The sequence below is a fragment of the Montipora capricornis genome, chromosome 13 (assembly GCF_036669925.1).
Source record: "Montipora capricornis isolate CH-2021 chromosome 13, ASM3666992v2, whole genome shotgun sequence".
Taxonomy (NCBI): domain Eukaryota; kingdom Metazoa; phylum Cnidaria; class Anthozoa; order Scleractinia; family Acroporidae; genus Montipora; species Montipora capricornis.
Window position 1 is genome coordinate 49,017,926 of NC_090895.1, and position 26,088 is coordinate 49,044,013.

The 26,088-nt window shown below is 36.5% G+C and overlaps 1 protein-coding gene across 1 annotated transcript in view; it reads right to left on the reverse strand.

Annotated features, from left to right (window-relative positions):
- The window catches only part of LOC138030932 (DNA-dependent protein kinase catalytic subunit-like), a 90,878-nt gene that overhangs the window by 56,201 nt on the left and 8,589 nt on the right, over window positions 1-26,088 (reverse strand). The window contains exons 5-20 of the mRNA XM_068878790.1: window positions 24,980-25,044; window positions 24,151-24,194; window positions 23,526-23,638; window positions 23,264-23,363; window positions 22,218-22,273; window positions 17,414-17,444; window positions 16,872-16,936; window positions 15,907-15,999; window positions 13,535-13,591; window positions 12,388-12,483; window positions 11,765-11,847; window positions 10,511-10,595; window positions 6,529-6,697; window positions 4,816-4,865; window positions 3,972-4,091; window positions 3,726-3,866 (exon numbers count right to left, since the gene is read on the reverse strand). Coding sequence (XP_068734891.1) covers window positions 3,726-3,866; window positions 3,972-4,091; window positions 4,816-4,865; window positions 6,529-6,697; window positions 10,511-10,595; window positions 11,765-11,847; window positions 12,388-12,483; window positions 13,535-13,591; window positions 15,907-15,999; window positions 16,872-16,936; window positions 17,414-17,444; window positions 22,218-22,273; window positions 23,264-23,363; window positions 23,526-23,638; window positions 24,151-24,194; window positions 24,980-25,044 — 1,368 coding nt within the window. The remainder of the gene's footprint in view (window positions 1-3,725; window positions 3,867-3,971; window positions 4,092-4,815; window positions 4,866-6,528; window positions 6,698-10,510; window positions 10,596-11,764; window positions 11,848-12,387; window positions 12,484-13,534; window positions 13,592-15,906; window positions 16,000-16,871; window positions 16,937-17,413; window positions 17,445-22,217; window positions 22,274-23,263; window positions 23,364-23,525; window positions 23,639-24,150; window positions 24,195-24,979; window positions 25,045-26,088) is intronic.

Genomic DNA, 26,088 nt, shown 5'->3' on the forward strand with positions numbered 1-26,088 from the left:
AGATATGATCTAAACCAGTTTAACAACTTTCCTGTCAAATCATAACGGTGTTCCAAACGACTAAGTAAAACAGAATGTTCAATGGTGTCAAACACCGCCGATAAATCTAGCAGAACAAGTACAACATACCGGTGGTTGTCAATAGTAACAAGATCTCATTAAACACTTGTAATAACGTAGTTTCTGTGCTGTGGAAACATCGATACGCAGAATGAAACTTGGCTAAAAGCCCATTGGGTATAAGATAGTTCAGCATTTGTGTAGCGGCCACACGTTCAAGCATCTTCGATAGCAATGCAACGTTTGTGATAGGGCGATAACTCGGATATGTCTCACGCTCAAGGGACAGCTTTTTGGTCAAAGGTTGAATGACACCTTTTTAAAGGGAAGATGGAAATAAACCAGATAGCAGAGAAGCATTAATTGACAATAGAGGTAATGGCTGGGCCAGGGCTTCAATAGAATGCTTGACCACACTAGTTGGAGCAGGGTCTAATATACACGACTTAGTATTGGACTTTACTAAGAGTTCCCTGATATAACGTACAGACACCGCAGAGAAATCACAGAATGTTGTCTGACATAATGGTTGACTGCAGTAGGCGTTACTGACAAATCCATCATCCCCTAGACTGACGAGTGCAAACTATCTTTCAGATTCACTATTTTTTCAGAGAAAAAGGTGGCAAATTTCTCAGACAATCCCTGAGGCGAGTCACATGTTGGTATGATGTGGTGTGTGAATTGTATGCGCACAAACAATTCACAGCGTAAACATCCTAGAGCTCTTCACAATTTCATAAAAGAGGCCAAAATGAGCTAGATCAGTTAAAGTTGATTTTCTCTTCCAAGAATGGATTAGTCTGCTGTGCTTTAATCTTATCAGCTTCTTCCGAACATGCAACGAAAGTGACAGCTGTCTGGCGTGCAGGAATCACACCGATTATTAAGTCACTTGAATCTTGATGTACATGTACATGTAAACATGACCTTTTTCTAACATACTCGACTTGATCAATGGTGAAAACAAATCTGAAGACGTAATATTCTTGTAAGGGTTGATTATTCTGTGTGAATAGAAGAATCAATCAATCAATCAATCTCAGACATCCCAAACTTGTTACACACTGGATGCCTACATGTATGCTGTGATGACGAAAATATAATTAGGAGCAAGGATAGCACAGTTGGTAAGTATGTGGCCATGGTGCAAGAGGTCCCGAGTTTGATCCCCAGATGTCACATCCTTGTTTTGACTTTTTAGTTGCTATAAATACCCTTAAAACAGAGCACTGACAGAGAGGGAGGAGTGAAATGAGTGCACTGTCGACCTCAGGTTTGTCAGCTGTTTTGAGTTACCAACGTTAAATATGGTCGCTTTATTTTATAATTTGTTGTTCAACAGTTTTTATTGATATGCCAGTGAGGAAACTGAGTTGCTGAAATGACATTGGAAAAGCTAAACAAAATTAACTTGTTTTACAGTTAAAAAACAACATCAGCTTTTTTTCCTCCCAATATTCCAGTTGAACATTTGCTCAACACGTCATAAATTTCCCTTCATGAATTTCATAAATAACTCAGATCCACAAATTTTCTATCGGTAGGATGATATCTGTTCACTCCATAGCACATACTTCATTTCCTGCTGTTGTTCTGATTAAATAGACAACATTCTATACTTGATAATTATAAGCTTCACTTTGCCTCAATTGTCAGAAAGATTTCAACGATAAATGGGTGTTGTAGCGTGAAACCTCAGAAGCATGCATATGTTCAATAGCAATTAATTCTTATTGTTGTCTCACCGTGGCATACCTTGTCTTACTTGCCATAGTGTTTGGTCACATTCATTGTGGACAAGGTTGAGGAATTCGTTCCACCTCAGCCTGTGAAACCATGGCAGTATTATTCAACAAAGATAAGGTTCAACCACATCCTAATTGGTAAATACTTTTGGGCGGTTTTGTACATATACATATAGCAGTTGCTATTAAGCCAAAGGAATGCAATTAACTTACATGGTATGCTAAATAAGGCAGTGCTATATAGTATTGTTATACCATGTTCTCACTCTATCTACTCTTTTTCTATTCTCTAAGTTTAACTTTTGTGTTATTTATCATACAAGACAAGGAACGAAACATCAAGTACTATAGTAACACTTTTTATGGTACTAGTCTCTTCCTCCGATGGGCTGATTCCCTTCCCTCCCCTGCAAAGAGTGTACGGGTGGGCGTACATTGACGTCACAAACAAACTGTCCCAGATTGATAGTTGACCAAATTTTCTTAGCTATGGAGCTCCGCTCTCGCGTGCACACTCCGCTAATAGAAATAGAAATCCTTGAACCATTGACTCTCAGGAGAGAAACTTAGGGTGCGTTCGATTGACCCTATTCTGGAATAAGAATACACAGAGTGATGATTTAAAACGGTATGTCTGGCGTTTTGAAGCAACAAGGATAATAAAGATATGTTTAAAATAGCATTTTAGCAGGTGTTTGACAATTTTAATGTGAATCTCCTTTAAAACGAAGGATTTCTAACTTCTATTCCATGTATTCCTATTCCCGAATATGGTCAATTGAACGCACCCTTTAGAAATATATTTTACTCTAATGCCAGACGATTTTACTTGTCAGTGGTGCGTGGTTCACTCAAAAACTGTCCCTTTTAGCCCACTGACTTCTGAGAGTGAGACGTAATAGATTTTACTGTGTCTATTGCCAAATGGTTTGACTCTTGATGGGTTAGGGTTATGGTTAGGTATGCTATATTTTCTTGGCGGAAAATGTGCAACCTGCATTTTTCATGGCAGGAAATCACGCAAGAAATGGTGTGGGCATTGTTTTGTCACGTTCAAAAACTTGTTTGCTTTTAATTAGGAACTTGTTTTCAAGTATTTCATATTATTAGTGACAAGCAATGGGATAAAGAGCAGGAAAGAGCATGAAAGAGCATGAGATAGGAGGCAACGAAATTTGAGAAATTTAAGCGAAGAAAGCTTCAAGAGAAGCCGAGGAAGGAGAAGAGAAAATCTCATTGAACACCGTTAAAGGCTGAGAGAAATAGAGCGAGGGACAAAAAAATTATTTACAACTAGTAGCTTTCAGGTAAGCTTAATGTTTATTAATGCAAACCTCGCTGCCTCGCATATTGTGGCGACTGTCCACACTAAATTAATACCTTTTGATTTATAGGCTTTCTGTGTGAGCTGCTTGGTTTGATTGTGAAATTGCAGTCGAGCGAGCAAATCAATACCCTTTAGCTTGACTTTTTAATTAGTAACTTTTGCGGTTGTTCCAAACTGACGAGAGAGCTTGGGTATAAAGATTATCAGTCAATCGGAAAATGTTGTGAAAGAGATTACTGTGCGTGTAATTTCAGTTTTAGTTGTTGATTACAATTGTTGGTTATTGTCTGCAAGGCTTGTTTTTTTACTGCTGTCAGCTGAGAGGTGTTTGATTACAGTTACTATATAGTTACACTAATGACGATTAATTCCATACTTTATACAGTTACTATTAATATTGCTTTCTGGGTCTAGAAACGGGAGTTCCGCTCTTAGGCTTGGCTAAATCTATATACCGTTATTACAGGTTTGAAATAACTACATGTATGGGAAGGATTTCATTTGTTTGTGCCTCATATTTACCCGCACATACCAAAACACGTCTATTCCTATATATCTCAAAGTTTACTAATTTAAAAGAGCTTGAGTACCTCTAGTTCTGAAGATGGTCCATTGACAGAAGACAAGTCTAGCTTGTGGATGATACGCAGAATGGCTTTCATCATCTCATCATATACAATCCTATGCATGCAATCAATCTGTTCAAGTTTTTCTCCCACCAAGCTGACATCCTAAGTATGAAACATTTACTCCACACATCAGTATTGGTTCAATGTCCATAAAGCAATCACATAATAATTCAAGTCAGCAACAATGTTCATGATCAGTAGATATACCTTGAACTTTCCCCTCTCCAAGAGGAATTCCCAAAGTGGCAAGTAATCTTTGTAAGATGTCTTAGGAGATGAATTAGTGTTCACTGCCTCGCCATCCCCTGAGATAATTGTTTCATTGACCTTTAAGGTATTGAAAACAAGGTACTGTAGCTATAAATAATGTTATAATGATGAGCTGCAGAGTTGTATTACATAATTACTACATATACTTTTGCAGCAACTGGGATTATCATGCAGGTGCTTGAAATATAGGGTGAATGGATTGAATAACCCCAATATTAAGTTCAACTTGATAAAAAAGTGAAAAAGATGGTTGGAAAGAACATGCACAATGAAGCTGCCTTTTGGTTACAATTATTTATTTTGCTAGGTTTAGGTGCTAGCTACTTTAGATCTCTCAAGAACAATAAAATTATCTGCTCTGCATGCACACCATGTAGCAGCTGTACAGTCAATAGGTTTTAATCAACTACTTCTTAATACTCTTTAAAACAGTAATCCCTGAACTACAAATGATGCTAAGTAGGGGTTAAAAACTTGATAGCAGCTTGCTGGATGGATGGATGGATGGATGGATGGATCATTTTGGTACCCAGCATTACATTTCACCCATTGTAAATATCGACCTTTTCGGATGCAGACATGGTTTTGCAGACAAGGTTATGATTCAGTACCAGTGGTTTTAACAAATTGGTGTCTGCATGAGGATGATCCAAGGATGAAACAAAATACATGTACCTTTTATACTCAATGAATAATGAAATTCAAATGTGTTTGAGGGAAAATGCCTGCATTTGAAAATTAAGATATAGAAACTGCATGTTCTACACATACATGTACTAACCTCATCTAATTCCACTGGGTGTGAACATGTCCTAATAAGACCTTGATAAACTATAAAATGATTAAAATAAGAGGACAAGTTTCATAAAAATTACTGGCACAAATTCCTTCAAGACAGCTCACAACTGTTCACAGTAAAAATCCGTATGATCATGATTAACCCTGTGAATTCATCAGATGATTTTACTTGTCAATTGGGCTGTTTAGGGGTGAATGGGTTAACAAAATCTACGATACATGTATGTCTGCTCAGAAACATGTCCCCCTTAATTAACCCATTCCCAGAGTCCTGGGAGTAACATTTTACTCCGGCTGTCTAACGCCAAACAATTTGACTTGTCACTGGGGGCTGCTCTAGGGGTGTAAGGGTTTATAAGAGAATGATAAATACATTTTTTTACTTCGTATTAGGAAAACACTCCTGCTGAAAACCCTGCAACTTTCCAGTAAATTTCTCTGCACCATTAAGACTCTGGATGCACATTCTTTCAGAACCTATAGCTGCTCCTTAATTTTCTTACAAATCTTGCTCCCCACAGCTCATGTTTAAGTACCCCTTTTCATAATTCTACCACTCCTACTCCTCCCCCTGTGGTTAAGGTTGTCTGTACAATGTACTACTACAACTAACAATGACAACGATACTGATAATGAAGCAATATTGTCCATAAGTCTCAAGCTCCTTCTGAGCACAAGCTCTCTACTAGCTGGGTAGACAGAAAATCAAATCGAATGACATGAAAATCTAATGCCAAAGAAAATGAATGTTAGTTTTTGGTGAAAGTGGAACCAGAGTGCTCAAAGAAAAACTTGTAAAGAGTAGAGCAGAGACAGAGCTCAAGAAAATTATTTTTTTCTAGGCTTGAGAGAACCAACAAACTAAAGCCACCAGACTACATGTATGGCATTGAGTCCCAAAATCAAACCCAGGTCACAGCACATCTTGAAGGAGAGTGCTTTCACTACTGAACCAGCCAATCATCTGCTCTCCATGATCTCACATTTTAATAATAATATTGTTATTCAAAATGGAATTTAAAATGGCTTGCACCTAGGAGTTACATACCTCGATGGAATTTGATCGCAGTCCTAAGTTGGACTGTTGGCAGTGACTGATGTTTCATGATGTTCAACAACCTGAATGGAAGTAATCTTCAGAGCCAAGTAATGGTTGGAAATTCAAATGAATGTAGTAATGCTCTGGTCTGTGTTGTGATTGGTTGTGAGGATGGTGAGTGGTGATTGCACGGTGCATTACAATCTGGTTTGTAAATGATGGTTGCAGTACGTTTGTAAGCAGAGAGAAAACAGTTGTGTGCAGTTAAGGTTGTCTGTTAAGTAATTCTTTGTAGGGTACAGGTAGAGGTTGGCAATAGTTTAATGTAGTTTGTTCTAAGTTTGCATAACAGCTTTCAAGTATAAGGTGCTCATAACAGTTCATACAGTACGTTATTAAGCACTTAGGGTAATAGGCTCCCAGAGTCCCAGTTGATAGTGTGTTTTGTTTGTGAACAGTGTTCAGCATGAATATTGTTATTGAGATCACCATTCTAAGTTGCTGGTTTGATCAGTGTTTAGATTCCTGCCGTTTCACCACAGTTTCACCAATGTGAGTGACCTGGCAATCGAAACAGTCACTGCCAACAGTCCTTCTCAGGCCTCTTCTCACCCACAAAATCAATTCCTTTGAACTAAATTATCGTTATTGACTTACCAACTTCTGAGAGAAATCTTCTGATATATGGACCCTTTGTGGAAAGGTTAAAAAGCAGTCTAACCAGGGCCTTGCAACAAAGAAATTTTGATCCTTTTGCCAGCCTTGTGAAATTGTTAAATAATACCACTACAAGTCTCTCCAGAGAGGAAAGAATAGAGTCAGAAACCTGGAGAGACAAACAAATTCGATTCAGTAAGCCTAATAAACTTCACATTTTGGACAAACTAAATAGTGTCATGCACTGTACACAGTAGTTTTAAGAACTTGTTGCCCAAATTGGGCCTTACAAGTAACAAAATCGTAATAATGAATTCCCCACTTTTCACTAAAAAATAATAATGATATTCAACATTGTGGTTGTCAAAATCAAGATGTACATAGCACGTAAAAAGTAAAAATAGCCAAGAACGATGATTAGACCAAGTATGACTTGTATTAATTATATACATCATAAACATTTAACTTTTAACTACGGTAAGTCGAACCTGAATTAGGCAGTGCCATAGCAAGAGATACCAGAGATTCCAGTGTTTATGTTCTTCATAACAACTACAGCCCATGAAGACAGCCGAAGAAAAAACTATAAATTGAGAACCTCTGGTTCAAACTGTTGAGTTCGCTATGAATGACATTCCAATGGGATGCTGTTTCATATTCCCAGAGTCAGATTTTTATCCTGGTAATTCAATGGGTTCCAGGAACTGGTCAGTTCTAATGACTACTCTGATTGGTTTAGCAATGGAAAGTAGTTCAAACAGGTTTTCTATTGCTGTCAACATGGTGGACAAGAGATTCTGACTTGTCACAGCCACTATGGCGGAACTCAAGGTATCAAAGCCAGATTATTTTGAAACAAGATGCATTGGCTGTGTTTCCAACTTGCCTTGCGAAATCACTTAATATAATTATATATCCTTAGGTTATTCAGTGAATCATATTTTACTACTAATAATTTTTCCTCCCATTAGTTTCCCTCATTAATTCACACCTAGGGGAACTTTATTCACGTGGAGTAGCAGCTGCTTGCTTGTCTGGTGAAGATGTTCAAGAAAAGGGCAACTTGAGTGAAGTTTAAAACATAGTTTTTATGAGCCCTGAGTCGGTTAAATGCCACCAGAGGAATTTTGAGAGTGCTTCACTAGTTACTTGTAAAAAGACGCACCTCGAATATAATAAACCCAGTATGTTTCGTTCAAATGCTCTTAAGGTTTTCAGGTTTTCCATGAGAGCAGAGATCATGATTGGTGAGTTTCAGCCCGGGCTGAAATTTTGGTGCAAATCATTACATGCTCAATTTCAGCCAAGGCGCAAAACGCAAATTTCCGTGGGAGAATTTACTGTGATGCAAAAAAAAAAATCGATGCGCATGACCAAGTTCCATTTTAAACCCCCGCTGAAAAAATGATAGTGATTACATGGATTTTTCAGCCCGATTGCCCAGGCTGAAAATGCTAGCCCCGTTTCCCATGAGTTTCCACAGTCTCGATATATGGAATTTTGTATAGCAAAATGACGAGGGCGAGCACATCGTGTTGAACAACAATCTTAATTAATGTGCCTCAGAATTGCCATTCCTTCCTCAAAACGTATTGAAGGAATGGATATTTCTCAATTAAAGTTACATTATTGTTCGAGGGGTCATCACCTACATGTAGTGTGAAAGCCAAACCCACTAAAAAGGACTAATCCATATAGTTACACAGCTCTACTACAGATTGCCCAAGGCCCAGGCTTACATGAGTCAGCAAGAGCAACAACAACAAGGTTTATTTATTTATACCACAAATGAAAAAGGAGAAGAGAGCAAAAATTAAGACAAGTTATGTAGGGTAAAAGGCCACCAAGAAAATAACTAAAAAACTAATCTAGCTTGGAGGCATTATAGTAATAGTCAAGTTACAATTATAGTAGTAATGGAGGCACAAGCCTTAGTATAAAAGCAAAATTAAAGGAATGGATATTTCTCGATTAAAGTTACATTATTGTTCAAGGGGTCATCACCTACATGTAGTGTGAAAGCCAAACCCACTAAAAAGGACTAATCCATATAATTACATAGCTCTACTACAGATTGCCCAAGGCCCAGGCTTACGTGAGTCAGCAAGAGCAACAACAACTAGGTTTATTTATTTATACCACAAATGAAAAAGGAGAAGAGAGCAAAAATTAAGACAAGTTATGTAGGGTATAAGGCCACCAAGAAAATAACTAAAAAACTAATCTAGCTTGGAGGCATTATAGTAATAGTCAAGTTACAATTATAGTAGTAATGGAAGCACAAGTATAAAAGCAAAATTACAACAACAACAACAAAAAAATTATATTTAAAAAAATTAAAGACATTAAAATTTTAAATACAAACAACTTAGGGAATAGATAAAACAACAGGAGGGAGAAGACAAAAAAATTATCAATAGGAATCAAAAATAACCTTTTTTTTCAAAGAATAGCACCTTTAAGGCAAACATTAAATTTACCGTAATTTGTTCTCGCTAAAGGTATACAAAACATTGATCTGGAAGCAAGCCTAGTTTTATACTTGTGCCTTGAGGATACAAGGGTAAAGAAATTAAGGAAGGCAGAAGGTAGCAGATTTGAATGAAATTTGAACTTAAAGACACACTTTAAATAACAAACTTATAACATCAAGGAACTTCATAATATTCAAGTCTTTAAAAACAGGAGATGTATGTTCACAATAATTATGAGGGAAAAATAATAATTCTAACCGCCTTCTTCTGTAAACCAATTATTGGGTGTAAAGTGGTTTCATAAGACTATTTTCCCAGATAGTTGCACCATATACTAAGACAGGGTAAACAAGAGAATGATGCAGAGGTTTCAGAATAGAAGGAGAGACATTAATGTGCATATATACTAATAAATCTTCTTACTAATACAAATTGCTTGAAACAATAGGCGTTTCGAAATTTCGACGAAGTTCGAATGAAGATTCGTTTCGCCCCAAATTTCATTATAATTATTTCGTTGAAAAGTAGCGAAAAGTGACGAAAAGCGCAAAATTCGTTTGCATTCTTTTTGCACAGTACTGTAGATGATTCAATTTGTTTTTATATCGACCAAAGGAAAGACTTCCTGTGATGAAAAAAACTCCACTCATAAATCATTACTGAGAAGGGAAGAAAGATTTAGAACAGAAGAGATAAGTGATTCAGCAACTACGTATGAGAAAAACTACATGAAACCAATGCAAAACTAGAAAGATCGAGGAAATATTTCTGCATCTAGGGCATAGATGCGCACACACAGTCTTCCATGTTTCAAGGGGCATTTGAAATCTTGATCTAAAGCGACTCCTCAATGGTAATTTACCTCCTTCCCCACTTAACTTTGAACTCCATTCCAAAACAAGTAGAGATATTGTTAGGACGGTCAGGGTTAGGGTTAACTCTAACCTCACAACAACGTTTCATTGGGTTAGGGTTAGGGTTCTCAACACAGAATACTAATAGACTAATTAACATTCTGTATCAGCTGATATAAAATACCACTGAAAACCTCCATATCAAAGCAAAAGAAGGAGGCTAAAAACGACACACCACACAGCTGTTTTTAATTATTACCTGAACGTTTTCCTATTTTTCCCACGAACTTAGTCATCCAGAAATTTAAAAACAGAGGGGACATTTGCATGATGTCCATAGTTAAATCTTGAATCCACCTTCCCATAGTCAAAGCCCAGCAACTCACTTGCCACTACTTTATTTGAGCGAGCACCTTGCCACATTTTTCAGTCAAGAAAACGATGTTCGCAATCACTAGGGAATGAGTTTAGCATTCCCTGATTATTTCACCCATGCGAATTCCCTTCAGAGGGCAAATGAAAGCATGCTTTTCATTTCATAAGCACAATACAATTTTCACATGTGTATTGCATCGGATATAAAATGTCTCGCCATCGGCTTGACATTGTATATCCAATACAATACGGTCGCTCATATTGTATTTAGTACGTAACCTCATCCAGCTCCTGCACAATGCATGAAAGGGCTTCAAGAAAACTTGGAAGGTACTGCACTTTGTCTTCTACCAGTTCATCTTGTCTAGAGTAAGCAACAAAAAATTGAAAAACAAAGCAAGGTCATTGGTAATAATTAATAATATCAAAGGGTAAGGGTTTGGATTAGATACCAGATCATTTTTTTAATCTTGTTTAAATTGATTGCCTAATGATTAGTGATGATGGATTCACATGGCATAAACGGGTTGAGTGAGTGCTTGTGGCTGAACCCAACTAATAGAAACAAACATTTCCTTTAAAACAAGAAGAGGACTTTGAACGGATAGCATCAGCAATATGCGCTGCTGGTATTAATAAAAGTAAACAGTATGATTATAAAAATTATACAACTTTCAACTTGATAAATTAAATAAGGGAGCATCTCCAAATTACTATAATCAACATATTATTAATATCAATATTATTATCAATATTATTTATTAATATCAATTTATTAATAATATCAATATATTACTATAATCAATTTATTAATTACTATAATCCAATAATTGGAAATTTCATTTCTGATACAACTATCAACATTCTCCAATTACGATGAGAAAAGAGCACAACTCAAGAATTCTTGTTCCAAGGTTTCTTAATTCTGATGCAATCAGAGATCAATTGCATTAAAATCAGGCAAATTCCAACATTTCAAAAGCTGGAAAAGGAGCCTATCTTAAGGACGGTGCCTACTACTGTTATTGCACATACGTTCTGTGCATCTCGAGATACTCGGATTGGTGCTTATTAATACAGGGATACTTTTGTGTGGTGCAGAACTTAGCAAGTGCTCTTTGTATCCAAAAAAAATTGGGGGTAACCATGCATTTTTCAGAGATAATTAATTAACAATTTGGAAAAGAATGCCATACATTGCTTTGTATTTTTAAGCATTTTTCAAGTATTGTTGATTAATAACTTATCTTCAAAAAATGCGTTGTAATACCCCCACTTTTATTTTTGGATTTCAATATCACTTGCTAAGATCTAAGCCGTGTAAAATACCTTTGCATTAGTAGGCACCGTCCTTAATCAAAAACTGTGCCTTAGAGAGGTGGGTGTGGGACAGCATCGGTTCAAGTACATGTACACTGTATACAGGAAGGTGGTGGCACTCCAGAACTTCCTGTCTTGCGTCATGTCACTTATTTTGAAAGGCATCAGGCAATTAGGTTACAATACACATTATCATATTTCCAAATTAGTCACCTCAAATAAATCTGCTCACTTCTCTGCATCATCTGACTAAACATCACCTTCACATCTCCAGGTGGAAGAATTAGTTTACAAGGCTGTCAATATTGAACACAAAAAAAACACTAGCTTTGAATAACTGTAAAAGATTACATTTGAAAGATGTTCTGAACAATTCAATGTACTAACTGCTAATTGCCCATACTATTTTACTATTTTACTATTTACTATTTACGAATTCAAAGTATCTTCTAAAAGATTTTTTACAATTAGCTACCCAGTCACCTGTTTTTAACCAATCATTTAAATTACTGATCATTCTTTCAAAATTTATCTATAATTTTATGCAGTTCTTATGTTAATTGCCACTGAAGAACCCCTTTGGGAAGTGTCAATAAAGTATTGTATTGTATTGTAACAAGTAAAGTAACTGCAAAATTATTGCTCCAGCAATGAGAGCCAATTAAAGTCCTAATTTAAGGTACTTCAAAAAATAGAAATGATAAAAAGATGTGGAAGAATTTGATCACAACAAACGTTTAATCGCACAAACAAATTTAGAATGAACAAGGAGCCCTCTTTTGCAATGGAGATGAGAGATCATAGTATAAATTCCTTGCAGAGCAAACTTCCTTTACCTTTGAGAAGTAACCATAGCCTCGTATTGCAATTGATGTTTGTTTGGTATCACTGGAGGCAGAATCAATAATTGATTGGAATTTCTTGATAAAATACTGCAAGAAAAAAAAATTACGAAAGTACGAAAATAGAACTTATAATAAAAACAAGTGATAAGAAGTTCCAACGTTGCTACCTCTGCGAGGTCACAGTGTGAATTATAACTTTAACAGTTAAAATGTTAACATACTTTTAGGTAAGAATGTCACGAATGCTAAAATATGATAAACTACAGTGTACTGTAAGGTAATAATGAAGATAACAAAGGGATATACTTACTATGACTACCATACATGCACTACTTTCTACTTGTGTACACAGAGCTATTTCTACACGTACATTGGTTATGTCCGAAGATTCATACACCCAGCAAGAAGTGCTTGAGAAGCAAGAAGCTACAATCAGAATTGTGCTGCCTTTCAAGAATCAGAAATAATTATGCAAATGTGGCAAACAAACAGCTTGAAGACCTTGGTCAAAAGATAAAGGTAGATGTTAGCCCTGTCTACACAAGTAGAAAGATCAAGCCAGGACGAAATCAAAGTGAGGGAAGACAAACTGCACCTTGTGAATCAACACTTTCGGTGTGATGTGGATTACATGAATGTCCGTTATACATGTTGAGCTATGTGTGCAACATGTGCTGACACCAACCAATTCAAGAACACAAAATATCAGCAGTTGGAAGCTACCTCAAAGAGCAACATGAAATGGATCCAGATAACATCACAAGAGAGGTTGAAATGTTGTGACTTATCGCTTATTTTTTATGACAAAGTACGAAAACAATGGAAAAATTATACCTTCATAACAATTATTGCTAGGCAAGTTTGTTTTTAAAAAAAAGAGAGAGAGAAAACTCAACCTTTAATTACATACTCATTCAATTTTGGTCACCATTGTATTCTACCGTAACTATTTGCATTTTACATCAAACTTAAATCTGAAACTTTCATTTTTTTATCGTTACTTGTATGGGAAATCGTTCCACTCCTATTAAAGAGTGTGTGCTCAACTTGTTAACATTTTTTTGAGAATTACAAGCAACCTGCAATAAAACTCAATTATTGTCAACATCAATTGTATAAATTATACAGTATATCTTACCTTAAACAAAATCATTTCTGATTTATCACCATGTCTTTTGACAAGGTAGTCTGCCACCTGCAATGCAAATGCAATACTACCTTTAATATAGTCTTGAAGAATTTTAATAGTAAAGATGGCCAATTTGACTTACCAGTACTCTCCAGATCTTAAACTTTTAAAATTTCTAGGTTTATCACATAGAATTCCAGGAAAGATTAAAAATGCTGTTTTACCGATTGGAAATATCTGCATTGGTTCCGGAGATATTTAAGTTTGAAAAAACGCGTAAAATATGCAAACGAGAGGACTGATGACATCATTCATTCAACCCAATGTAACATCAAGTATATAAATAGAGCTATCTCTGTCAATTTGCAGCAGAGACCATTGAAACTTGGTAGGCCAATAGTTCTAAAGGAAATAAAGAAATTGGTTCCCATGGCAACTCACTCTTTTTCCAGTTCCCTCCGACCTGATTCCAACTATCTTAACCTAGAAAAACATTTAACACTGCCACAAAGTCGACCTATAAACATATTTATATACTTTCAGGATCATGTAGATGAGGTACTATTGGCAAATATCAAAACAAAATGCCAAAAGTGGCCATCAAAGCCTTTAAAATCAGGGAGGTCTGGAACCCAGCGTGTTGCCATGGTAACAAGATTGTTATGCACATATTGTGGAGAGCATCTTCTAGAATTTTAATGCAAAGAATCAAGCATTTCTGGGACAAATTGGCTGAGATATCTCTTTTCATCACAGTTGATCAAAATGCGGTTGAGATTATGACATCATCACTATGCTAATTTGCATATTTAAAAAACTTGAATATCTCTGGCAAAGAAAGAGATATTTGAAAATAATGAACAGCAATCTTCTTCTTGTACAGACTGCAAGCTTATGTCTTGTCTCTTCAATCTCTCTATTGTCCCTTGCTCCCATTTATTCTGCAACAACTTCTTTAATTACAGTAATTAACATCGCCTAACAGCTTTTTCAGCCTGGCCACCTGATCTCGCAAATTCTGGTTCGTCAGATTTAAATCTCCATTTACCCTTGTCATGTAAGGCCTGTTGTATAAAAGGCATCTGCAAGATTGTCTTTCTGGATCATGACATGTACATCCCAGAGTATGAGTATGCTTACAGCATTTTATTACCAATTGCCACAATCAACTCCCAATGGACACCCTTAGCAACATTGTCATGGGGGTGCTTACATTCCACCTGGGCAAGCAAGCTTAATAGAGCATTTGCTGAGGAGATGGTTGATGGTTTCCTCACTCTTTCGACACATCCTACAGCTAAGATCCTCCTGGGTCTTGTCTTGCAATCTTTGCCTTTAAGGTTGGCACACACAAGGGAATTAGTCCCTGCAACCAGTCCCAGGGACCAAGTCCCTTCGTGTGAAATGCCCAGTTTTACCCAAAAATCAAGTGAGGGGGCCAGATATTGGAGTTATTGATCGAACAGTAAAATGTTGTATTAGGCATCTTCTTGTCAGATAAATAGTATGAGAATATTTCAGAAGCAGCTGTGGAAAATACAAAGGTAAAGATACTCTGGGACGTAAAGATCCAGATTAACAAGAAGATGCCTTACAACTGTTCTTGATCAAAAATTTTTTTTTTTGGTACAGCCAAATTACGATCGACAATTAACCTTATCGATAACAATCTTTAAGAATCTTTGGCTGCAAAGTAATTTCTGCCATCAATGATTTGCAATCCATTTGAGACCGCTCCTGTGCTGTGTCTCACTAGATTTGGGAAAAAGTGCCTCAAATTTTTCTTTTTCTTGCATCATGTGAACATTTCAAAGGGATTTTTGTCCCCGCAGTAGGTCCCAGCATGTAATTAAACTGTACAAGAACTAGTCCAACAAGTCCTGGTGACAATTCCCTGTGACAAGTCCCCTCGTGTGTGCCGCTGGCCTTTAATGCATTAATTTTGTTCAGATTGACTGACCCTGGGCCACCATAACCAGCCCTTCTGTGCTCTTCTTAAGTTGGGGCTTTTCAAGCCACCCCCAGCTCTTGTCATTTGCTAATCCTAGCCTTCCATCTCTCTGAGGAACTGGCCATGGGGTTTCTTTCCTTTTAGCTCACTCATCCATTCATCATACAGGTGTACATGTATCTTCTTTTCTTAAACTCCTTTTATTATTCTTAGTATTATTATAATAATTATCATCATCATTATTATTATTATAACTTAGCAATGCATTCAATTTAGACTGAATGAGTTTATTTAAGAAGGATTGGCGCCAAAATAAATTACAAATTTATTTATTCAATACAGCGCCTTACAAAAAATTGAAAAATTTTCACGCTTCCTGAAGTTTGTAACTTTTGCGTTATTAATTAGCAATTAAACCACATTTAAATACCTGCTTTAAAAATGTTTCCATAGCTAAGTATCCAGTATAGCTTACATCAGGATTGTGGTGCCTGCACCAGCGATACAGTGACTCATACATGTCCTGAAAGAAGGGTAAAACTACTTGGTACTACAGATTCCAAATTCATGTCTGTTTAATACAATGTACATGTATGCAACCACTAAAGTCCTGTTTTAGACAAAGACTCAAAATAAATCCAAAAACAAAAAGGGTGAAGAATTTTAATTTAACATTCACACCTTTTTTTATAAACACTTAGTACACATGCATCTTTACAATTACTACTCCAAACCGCTCAACAAGCCAAATGGCAACTACCAACAAATCTGGACCCATTTATTATCTATTTGACAGTGTTGCCATCAGTCCTCAATCTTATCATTAGGGAGCAATGTCATCAGTGGGTTGAAGATGCTTGATGACCCATGGTATGGAATCTTAATTAGCCCCAGGTCCTCACCATAATTATCTTTCCATCTGTCGTCATGTGATTGTCTCGCTTTCACCAGCTCTTTCATTCAAGCAAACTGTTTTTCTTCACTCTCCCTCCCAGGGGGTCTCCTTATAAGTCCTGGTGCTCCCTCACTGAATTCAATATGAACGTTTTCATGTGATGTCACAACGGCCATGTTGGTGTTCCTAAACAATGTGGTACGGCAGCCATGTTGGTGTACCTAACTAATCCACCAGGAATTGAGCTCTACTATCAAAAAATTTCTTTTGTTTTGGTGGAAAAACAAGGCTACTGATCACATGAGTGAAAACACTCTATAAAGATGTGCAAACAGATTCACTCACCTGGTTTTTTTTATCTTGTTGTGCAAAGAAGGGATAGTGGGGGCTAGTTGTTTAAGAATTACTATAAGCCCCTGAGATTCAAATTCAACTATTTTCAAGGAATGAGATGTTGTACTTCTAACATGTAGCTCACATCATACTGTATTATCACTAACCTCATAGTCACTGCAAATGTATTCATTGAACTGTGCAGCATGTTTTGCAAACAGCTGCAAGCCAGCTATTAATTAAAAGTATCAAAACAATAACTATTTAACACATACATGTATTTTAAAATAATTTATCAACATGGGGAATTTTATTCAACAAAAATTTCAGTCAACCAAATTATCCATTCTACTTATAATTAAACATGATTATAGCTTGTACAAATCCCACTCCATACCATTTTTTTCTCTCCATTGCTGTTATTGTGGATTTTGCCTTCAAGGCTATGAAAACTCAAAAAAGTACTTGAATGGCTTTGGGCATTAGGGACCTAAGTCAAAGAAAGCTTGGGCTTTATTGGCCTGGTGTTACATGCTCTCCTGCCAACAAAATTATGGCCAATACCCATAAAGCACACCACAATAAAATTACCACTCAAAACAGAATAACATAATATAAAATGAAGTTATGTCTTTTAAAGTAAGATGCAGGTCATAAGCATAGCTTACTGAAAATGGCTTCAAAAGATCGGAGGATAACATGCACCCACCTCTTGGTACTTCATAACGACTCCAACTGACCTGAAAGTGATGTACAAAATAATAGCAGATGAGGACTTCAACTTATCACCACATAGATAAATATAATAATTATAAAAGGGGGAGAGAGCGAGAGAGAGAGACAATCAGAGAAAATTAAAAATAAAACATACATAATTATAATCTGAGTGTTAGGTTGTTCATAGCTCCAAGTTTCAGCCTTCACAATTCTCTGACGGCTTTATTGTAACAGAAACATACATAGTATATAAACATTTTTGTGTGAAGAATAGTTAATTACAAGGAAATTAGATGGAAAACAATTTAGAGCTATTGTTTGAGGAAAAGAGAGGATTCTTGGTCCAGGACTATGGCTTGATAAGGGTGACAAAATAATGCTACTGTTTGTAGACAATTCTTAAAGATTCTGTAGGAAAAAAAATTTTCGTGGCAACATTTGGAAATAAGTTTAGCTCTTTTGTTTTAATAGTAGAGTTCAGTCCTGTTGGCGTATGCTTTGTCACCATGCACAAGCGATGAAAACGTGGGCAAAAATTACATCGGTCTAACAGTGATTCACCCAGCACTCCCTACCTTTCTGCAACAAAGCATATGCTAACAGGACTGAACTCTCCAAGTGTATAATTATATGGGAATTCTTAACCCTAACCCTAACCTTCAAGAAGGTCGTCCCGTAGAGTATGCATCGCGAGTGCTGACACTCTCTGAGAGAAACTGGGCACAGATCGAGAAAGAAGCCCTATCTGTTTTGTATGGCCTAGAAAGATTTGACCAGTATAGCAGCAAGAGGTTTGTGATCGTTCTCAACTTTTACAGGTCTGCCATATGCCATATTGCGAAAGCCTTTCAGCCAAGCACCCAAGCGTCTTCAGGATGTTATGATGCGGTATCACAGATACAATGTCCATTTTGTATTTGTTAAAAGTACTGACTTACTCATTGCTGATACATTGAGTACAGCCCACCAAGACGACAATGGATATGACCAGGAAGATCACGCTCGAATCATGAATGTCAGTGTGTTTGGTGACATCCCAGACAAGCAACTAGTCTGAAGTCTGTGATGAAGTTAGTATTGGAAGGATGGCCAGCAGATAAGCATGAAACTCCTATGTGTGCATTGCCATATTTGATGTACATGACTGTCTTAAGTAAGTGTTGCAGATGGAACTGTGGTGAAAGGAGAAGCAGTTGTGATTCCTATGGCTCTGCGAACGTCAATCAAGAGAAGACTACACAGTGCCCATCTAGGCCGTGACAGTATGTTGCGTCGAGCCAGAGGAACAGTGTATTGGCCCTACATGGCCAGTGACATCAATCCATTTCAATCCTCTTCAGTTTTGTCCATCCATGTCCCTTCTTGGCTTCCCTGTGTTTTGTTAGAGTTCTTCTATAGTTTTGAACAGTTATTTTGATATTTAAATTAATTCTATGACCATTCGATCAGTGCTGAAATTGCCTAAAACTGTGTGACCTAGCCCCTTTAAGCAACACAGTGATGGTGACGAACCATGGCAGAAGATTGGCCTTGATTTCTTTGAAATCGCTGGGAAACACTTTTTGGCAGTAGTAGACTACTACAAAACTCCAACTTTATCGAGATTTATTTAATTACAACGATGATGAGTGCCCATACTGTGACATCACTCAAGAAGCATTGTGCTCATTATGGCATACCAAGAATGATTGTGTCAGATGGAGGTCCACAGTTTACTAGTCAGGAGTTTAAGTTATTTGTGGATAACTGGGGTATAACTCATATTACCTCGTCACCAATGCATCAGAGAGCTAACGGCAGAGCAGAATCAGCCGTTAAGATGACGACTACTCTTGTTGTAAAAACGTACAAGGAAGGAGGTGATCCATAATGAAGCGATGTTAGAGCAAAGAAACACCCCTCGTCAAGACACAGGTCGTAGTCCAGCAGAAATGATGTTCAACCGAAGAACACGTAGTTTCCTACCTGGCATGGGAAATAGCCCAAAGGACACTCTAGTGAAAGAGAAGCGTGAAGCACACAGGCGCTTTTGGAAATAGATGTGAGACAGTCAGTGTTTTTCCAACACACTGAAGGACAGCACTGGAAATTAGGCAAAGTCATTGACATTCTGGGTCACAACACTTACCAAGTCAGTGGTCCTATAACGCAGGAATGTACAGAAGAAACCGCCTGCATATGGGACCAACTAAAGTTATACCAAAGGCTCGCGACCTGTCCCCTGGTATTCAGCCTCATGTTCTTGATGTGACACCAGTGACACTGCCAGTGGAAGATCCACAAGCGTGTTACCCACCAGCGGCCCGTTCAGTAGAGAACTGCCAATCAAGTAGTGGGAAAGAGAACATTGCATCTTTAGACAGTCCTGGTCAGTCATTAAGTGCAAACCAACCAAGGCACGAAATCAAACCACCAATCCATTTCAAAGATTATGTGATGAAGTGGAGACCATAATTCATTGGCACTGTTTCTTTTGACATTGTTTATTTGTTCGATGGACATAACTTTTCCCAAAAGACTTTCGAGTGTTAAAGTTCGTAGTGCTAAAAGTCTTATCAGACCTGTAATTATTTGTAGCTGTTTAAGTTTCACAGTTTCTTTTTTCTTGAAGAAGGAAGGATGTTGATATGTTAGCTACGAGTACACCCACATTGCATGGCTATTTATGTAGTTCGACCATTTGCTTAATGTAAGATGGCGACTGTTTATTAAACCGTTTGTTGTGTTCTATTCTCGCCTGAATTCTATACTTAAACAAAGTTAATCAACATGTATGAAATGTATTATGCAATGACTGATTCCAACAGAAATAATTAATTGAATTTGAAATTTACATTCAATAATTGTTTAGTTTGACTTATCAACGAATGGATTGCTTGTGTAAACTGGATTATTTATGTAATGATTGATTTTAACCAGAGGCTGTAAAGTGCAGGTTGCAGGTTGAAGGGTTTATAGGGTTGCTGGTCATTGTTTTAGCATAACTGAAACAACCCAAACCGTTACAAAAATGCTAACCTTAGGCCTAACCCTAACCCTAACACCTGCTTGGTAAACGATAATGCATGCGTTACAATTTTCATTCAGGGGACAAGAATTTTTATCTCTGCAATTACAGGTGCATTTTGTTTCATCAAAAGATTTTAAAGATATTTCACCTTTGTTGTGGCTCAAAATGATGGTTTTGACCACCCCCCCCCCCCCCCCCCCCATTGAAAAGTAAAATCATCTGGCATTAGACAGAGTAAAATCTCACTCACTGAAAGTCAAGTGCCAATCAATGAACCAGAGCCTAACATATATTAAGGAGATTTAGGAGATTTATGGGAATGGACCAAACAATCATCACACTACTGCTAAGGATAATTAATTCATAATACAAGTGTAGGATGATACAAGTCTGTAAGCTCAGAAAAACCTGTCTAAGGTTACAAACAAAAAAGCTATTAGCTGTATGAAATGGATTATGCCATGGCTGATTCAAACAGAAATAACACAAAATTTGAAATTCAAAAGTAGGAGTCAATTTTTTTAAAGTAACTTATCAAGAAGGGACCAGTTGGTTTACCTAGTGATTGATTTTAGCAGAAATATCTTAGAGTGCAACCATCATGATGTCAACTCATTTCTGGTGTTATGTGTTAATTGCCACTTCCCATTCCCATAAACACAAATTACACTCTACATTTTTTGTTGATGTTGGAATATGATCTTACTTGTTTAACCTTGCACCATTAAAATATTTATGGTGACCGTCATAATTAAAGTCCCTATGATGCTTATTAATAATTTTTACCTTGTTTTTCAACTTTTCATTTAAATATCAGTGTCTGGAGTGTAGTGCTTCAAACATTTTTCCCTTATAGTGTATATCCACAAGTTTTAGCAAGCACTTGATTTATACAATATGTACACCAAACATTTTGGACGAGCCAAGTGGGCTATGGTAACTAATGACGTCAAAGGAATAACTTGTTCACATCTATTCAAAAAGAATGTGCAAAAGTGTAAGAATAGAAGTCTTCATTAAAATCTAGAGCTTCAATTTTGTAAATTAAGTTTTTATAGAAATGTCGGGCAATAGTTCGAATGCTGTGAATGTTCTGACGATTCAGAAGGAACTTAAGACCCATGGCTCGGCTAAAAATCAAAGGGGGCCCCACTAAAACATGTGAATGCACTAAAGTGTACGAGGGAAAACTTTTTAAGTACCTACAAGTGTCATAGGGACTTTTAAAATAATGTTCCTGTCTTTTAAAATGTTCCTGTCTTTCAGAGACCATGTTCAGTTGGGTTTGTGTGCCATTCATTTTTGAAAAAGAAATGTATGATTAGTATACATGTACATATACTGTGATTTTAATTCTGTGTCAAAAAGACTGATGTAAGTCTCCTTTGTGGATGATGTTGTGACCTCTGCTTGGTACATGTCATGTTGCTTACATTTAAATTTCCAATCATGGGGTGAAAGTAAAAACAATAATGAAGAAGGGCAAAAGACTGCAATATTATTAAAAACAGATTTATTGTCCAGTCAGACCAGTTAGAAGTTTACCCCACTGTCTTCACTTTTAAATACCGGTACTATTTACATGTATGTGGTGGTACTGCAACCTTTTTTAATCTTCTGCTGGGAGTTCATTGTTTGTGTAAACCTTTTATTTCACGACTAATACAGTAATTGCGGAAATTTATCATCCAGCTGTTCACAGGGAATACAGGACAACAATAATCAAAAACAAATAAAGATCTACTTTGCATGAGAGAGGCCTAAGGTACAGTGTATAATTACATACTTGGGGATCAATAGATTTTCTTGCATAGTTGTAAATATCTTGGGAATACTTGGAACCTAGAAACAAACAAAGGTTAATTCTACAAAATTTAATGAAGGTGCTACGGCTAGGGTTAATAAATTATTAAAATCAACTTTATAAGGATATAAAATTACTATAAGTAGACTTAGAAATTTATAAAACAATAATAAACTTAATTAACATACTGTAGTTTAAAAATATCTGTAATCTGAATTTGTATTGTAAATTACAGAGCACTCTTTTTCAAAAGTTATGTTTCTTTGGACATCCTTGAGTGAGTTCAGCTTCGGATCCTTTTAAAGGTCACAGGTTTTTATACAAATGTACTGTTTGACAGAGTCTGCAAAGCAATGAGTTCCATGCTATTGCAGCTCTATCCATGAATGTTCTACAGCCTAGCTCAGTTAAAGGCAAGACAACTCCAATCTTCTCTTCCAACTGCATAACAATTTCATTTGTCTGTTCATTTGGGTGCATCTTTGGAATGCCCCTTATTTCCAGGCAATCACATCTCGAGTATTGTTCAATGTTGTTAAGAGATTCTTTCAATTCCTTTTAAGTTGGTTGGTGGTTTCCAAAAGTTCAGTCTTAATAGACACTTACATGTAATTTCATTAACCAGTGTTATGATCATAATAATTATTCTTTCATCATTGGCTGACATTTTTGACAGCATTTTATCTTATAATTCCATCATTACACAATTTTACCATATTTGGCTAAGAGAACACTCAAAATATGAGACGGTAATACACTGCAGTGTCCCAGTTTGCCCGGTTTAGAACAGCAAATACAGATGGAACAGAAGTTTTCCAATGAATCACCCTTAAATAAGATACCCCGAACGTGAGAGTTTTCCGAATCAGTTTGTTACATGTTGAAATGAGGACCAGTTTTGTTATGTTTTTTTTCTTGAAGGAAGAGAAGAATCACCTATTTGCTCAAGCCACCACATAGACTTAATTGTAAAGTAACACACTTTGAGCCCAACCGTAATTTTCTAGGTTTGCAAAATTTTAAAAAACCTTCTTCCACAGACTGTGTGAAGTTTGTCAGGTAACGAGTCAAACCATGTAAACAACCAGCAATTACAGGCATGTCAGGTTTCTTTGTTCTGCTCATCATCTGTCAAGACAAAAGTTGAAACTGTGAACCCTAAAGAGAAAGTGAAGATTTTTTCACCCTTGCACATGTTAAAAACTGCATTTGTCTGACCAATGTATTAAAACATGAGTGAACATGACTTTACAAAAGACAAACTACAGTAAACCTAAAAAATTATACTACCTCAGACTTGAGAAGATTGATGTAAATAGACACAAGGCGATCTGACTGCACAATCATGTGTTCTGGAAACACTTCAGCAAAGGTACCCAACAAGGCATAAAGTCCACTTTTGACTGAAGATGAGTCAGAATAAGATGAAATTTTGAAAAGTAAATTAATTTGCCTCAAATGCCATACAATAATTTGAGCCCTAGGTAGGATGATACTAACCATACATGTAAATACAAGACTGTTAGGGTTAGGGTTAACTTAAACTCTTTATAATGGATAGAGATTATGACAAATAAATTATTACAGAGAGTCTACACAAACTGAAACAGAGAAAAGAACTAACAATCTTTTGGGCAAGATTTACAATTTTGTTCATTCTCAATTTAGACTGTATTCATAAATGACAGCCAAGAAATTATTCTTTTGTCTTTGTGCTAATCATCCTCACTAGTCTCAATTCGGAGCAAAAATTCTTTTGGGGGTCCATGAAACTCTCTGGTACTCAGAGTATCAGAGGTGTGTGTAATGTTATGTAAAGTACTGCAAGGTCTTCACACAACAATCCAATGTCAGCCCTTGATTAAAGTACTGTTCCCTAATGACGATAATTTAATACAGTACTCAAGAAACTCACCTGTGGAAGAGTGTTTAGTTGGCTGCATACATGCACCAAAATACCTGGTTCTGGTTAAGGATATACAGTGGTTTCAATAAGCACCGACAACCAATGAAAACTGTCGGCTACTTCACCTTGAGATGTCTGCTACTTTTTCTCTTAACTGAAGTACAGTCATGTAATTGAAGACAGATTCTCTCAAACCTAGGATCAAATTTATTTCGACAATGACAACAGTTGGTTACTCTACTCAAACCAGCAACCAATTTCAAATTTTAATGAAACCCTGACACATAATTTATAATCATCATGACAACTCCAAGCAATGTATCTGCCAACTGAAGACTACTTTCATGAAATTATGAAATAATTATAAATGTATGAATTAAGTGCAGGTTATAGACAAAAAAAAGAAGCATCTGTCGGACTTACCTGTATCTGGACAATTTACATGACATTGTATAAAGCAATTTAGTCTCTTATAGACAAGTGAAAAACTCAGATGGCTTCAACAGGATCCGAATCTATGACTTTTGTGATGTCAGTGCAATGCATTACCAACTGAGCTATGAGGTCACTCATGATTGGGAGCAGTTCAATATCATGTTGGGCTCATTTCCTTGCTTTGAGGGATTTCCTCCTGACCCGTTTTCCTCTGTCGCCAAAATAAGCATGAATTGTAGATTATATTCCAATCTGTGAGGGCTGTATGGGAGAATACACTAAGATGTAAAATTTGATTCCTTTGTGAAAGAAATTGTTTCTTCCTTTCTCTCTCCATTTTTTTTACCTCTAACCTTATAATTACATGTACCACACAAAAAAACAAACAATCATGTAAGGATACTTTTCAATCATCCTTGGTATGTTAAGTTGCTCTACAACAGAGGATTCCAGCTTGACACCAAAAATCTGAAATGCAAGCACTAGTCAAAATGCAATATTATCTGGGACATTTCTACAATCCTTATGTCTGGCAATGTCTCCAAGGTTTTTTGGTTTTGTCACTTGAATCTACACAGCACCTGAGGCACACAGTCATAGCAAATTTATGCAAACTCGTCACAACTTTTTGATCATACCATTCACATTGGCCTAAACTTTTGCTTTTCACAGTAAACAAAACAATGTAGACTCAGGAACATGTGGCTTCTGACAAAGAAAGCAAAAGACTTTAATACTCCAGCATGATCCCTTTTGATTAATGGAATGTAATTATGTTTAATACATGTACACTGTATGTAATTATTAAACTTTAAAGTGCTACTACATGTACTGTATGACCAAAAAATCAATTCTAATTATTTTTCTTTGGATTCCAAAACTATGCTAACTATATAAACACTAAGTGACCAAACGTTTAAGCCTTCATTTTAAAAAGACACCTGTTTATTTTAAATAGAATTTTCCTATTTAATGGTCCGCCATTATGAGAGAGCTGGATCGAGGAGAAAGTGACATCAAAGACTCACTAGTTTAAGAATGCAATGTGTGTGTACGCAGTTGAATTAACATGCAGCACAGGAGTTTCTGTCTTTCAGACTTTTAAACTAGTGTTTTGCATTTATAATAAGCTGCATTTACATCCTGAAATTTCAAGCTATTGAGTATAAAATGATTTCACTTGCCCTAGATCCAACCATCTGAGGTCCAATCGATCAGTTTTGAACGTAATAGCAAACCCCATAATCCTAAATTAATTTTCTAGGTAAATTTGCAACCAAACTTGGTCATTTTATTTCAAGCTAGGTCAGCTTGTTTCAACCTAGATCAAGTTGTTTCAACCTAGGTCACTTTGGGGCAGGTACAAAACACAGGTCACAGGTCATTGTTTTACGGTTAGCATTTCTATTATCGTTAGGGTTGTTTCTGTACTTAGTAAAACAATGAACTGTGACCTGTGTTTTGTACCTGCCCCAAACTGACCTACAGAGTAGGTTGACCTACAATACTCTT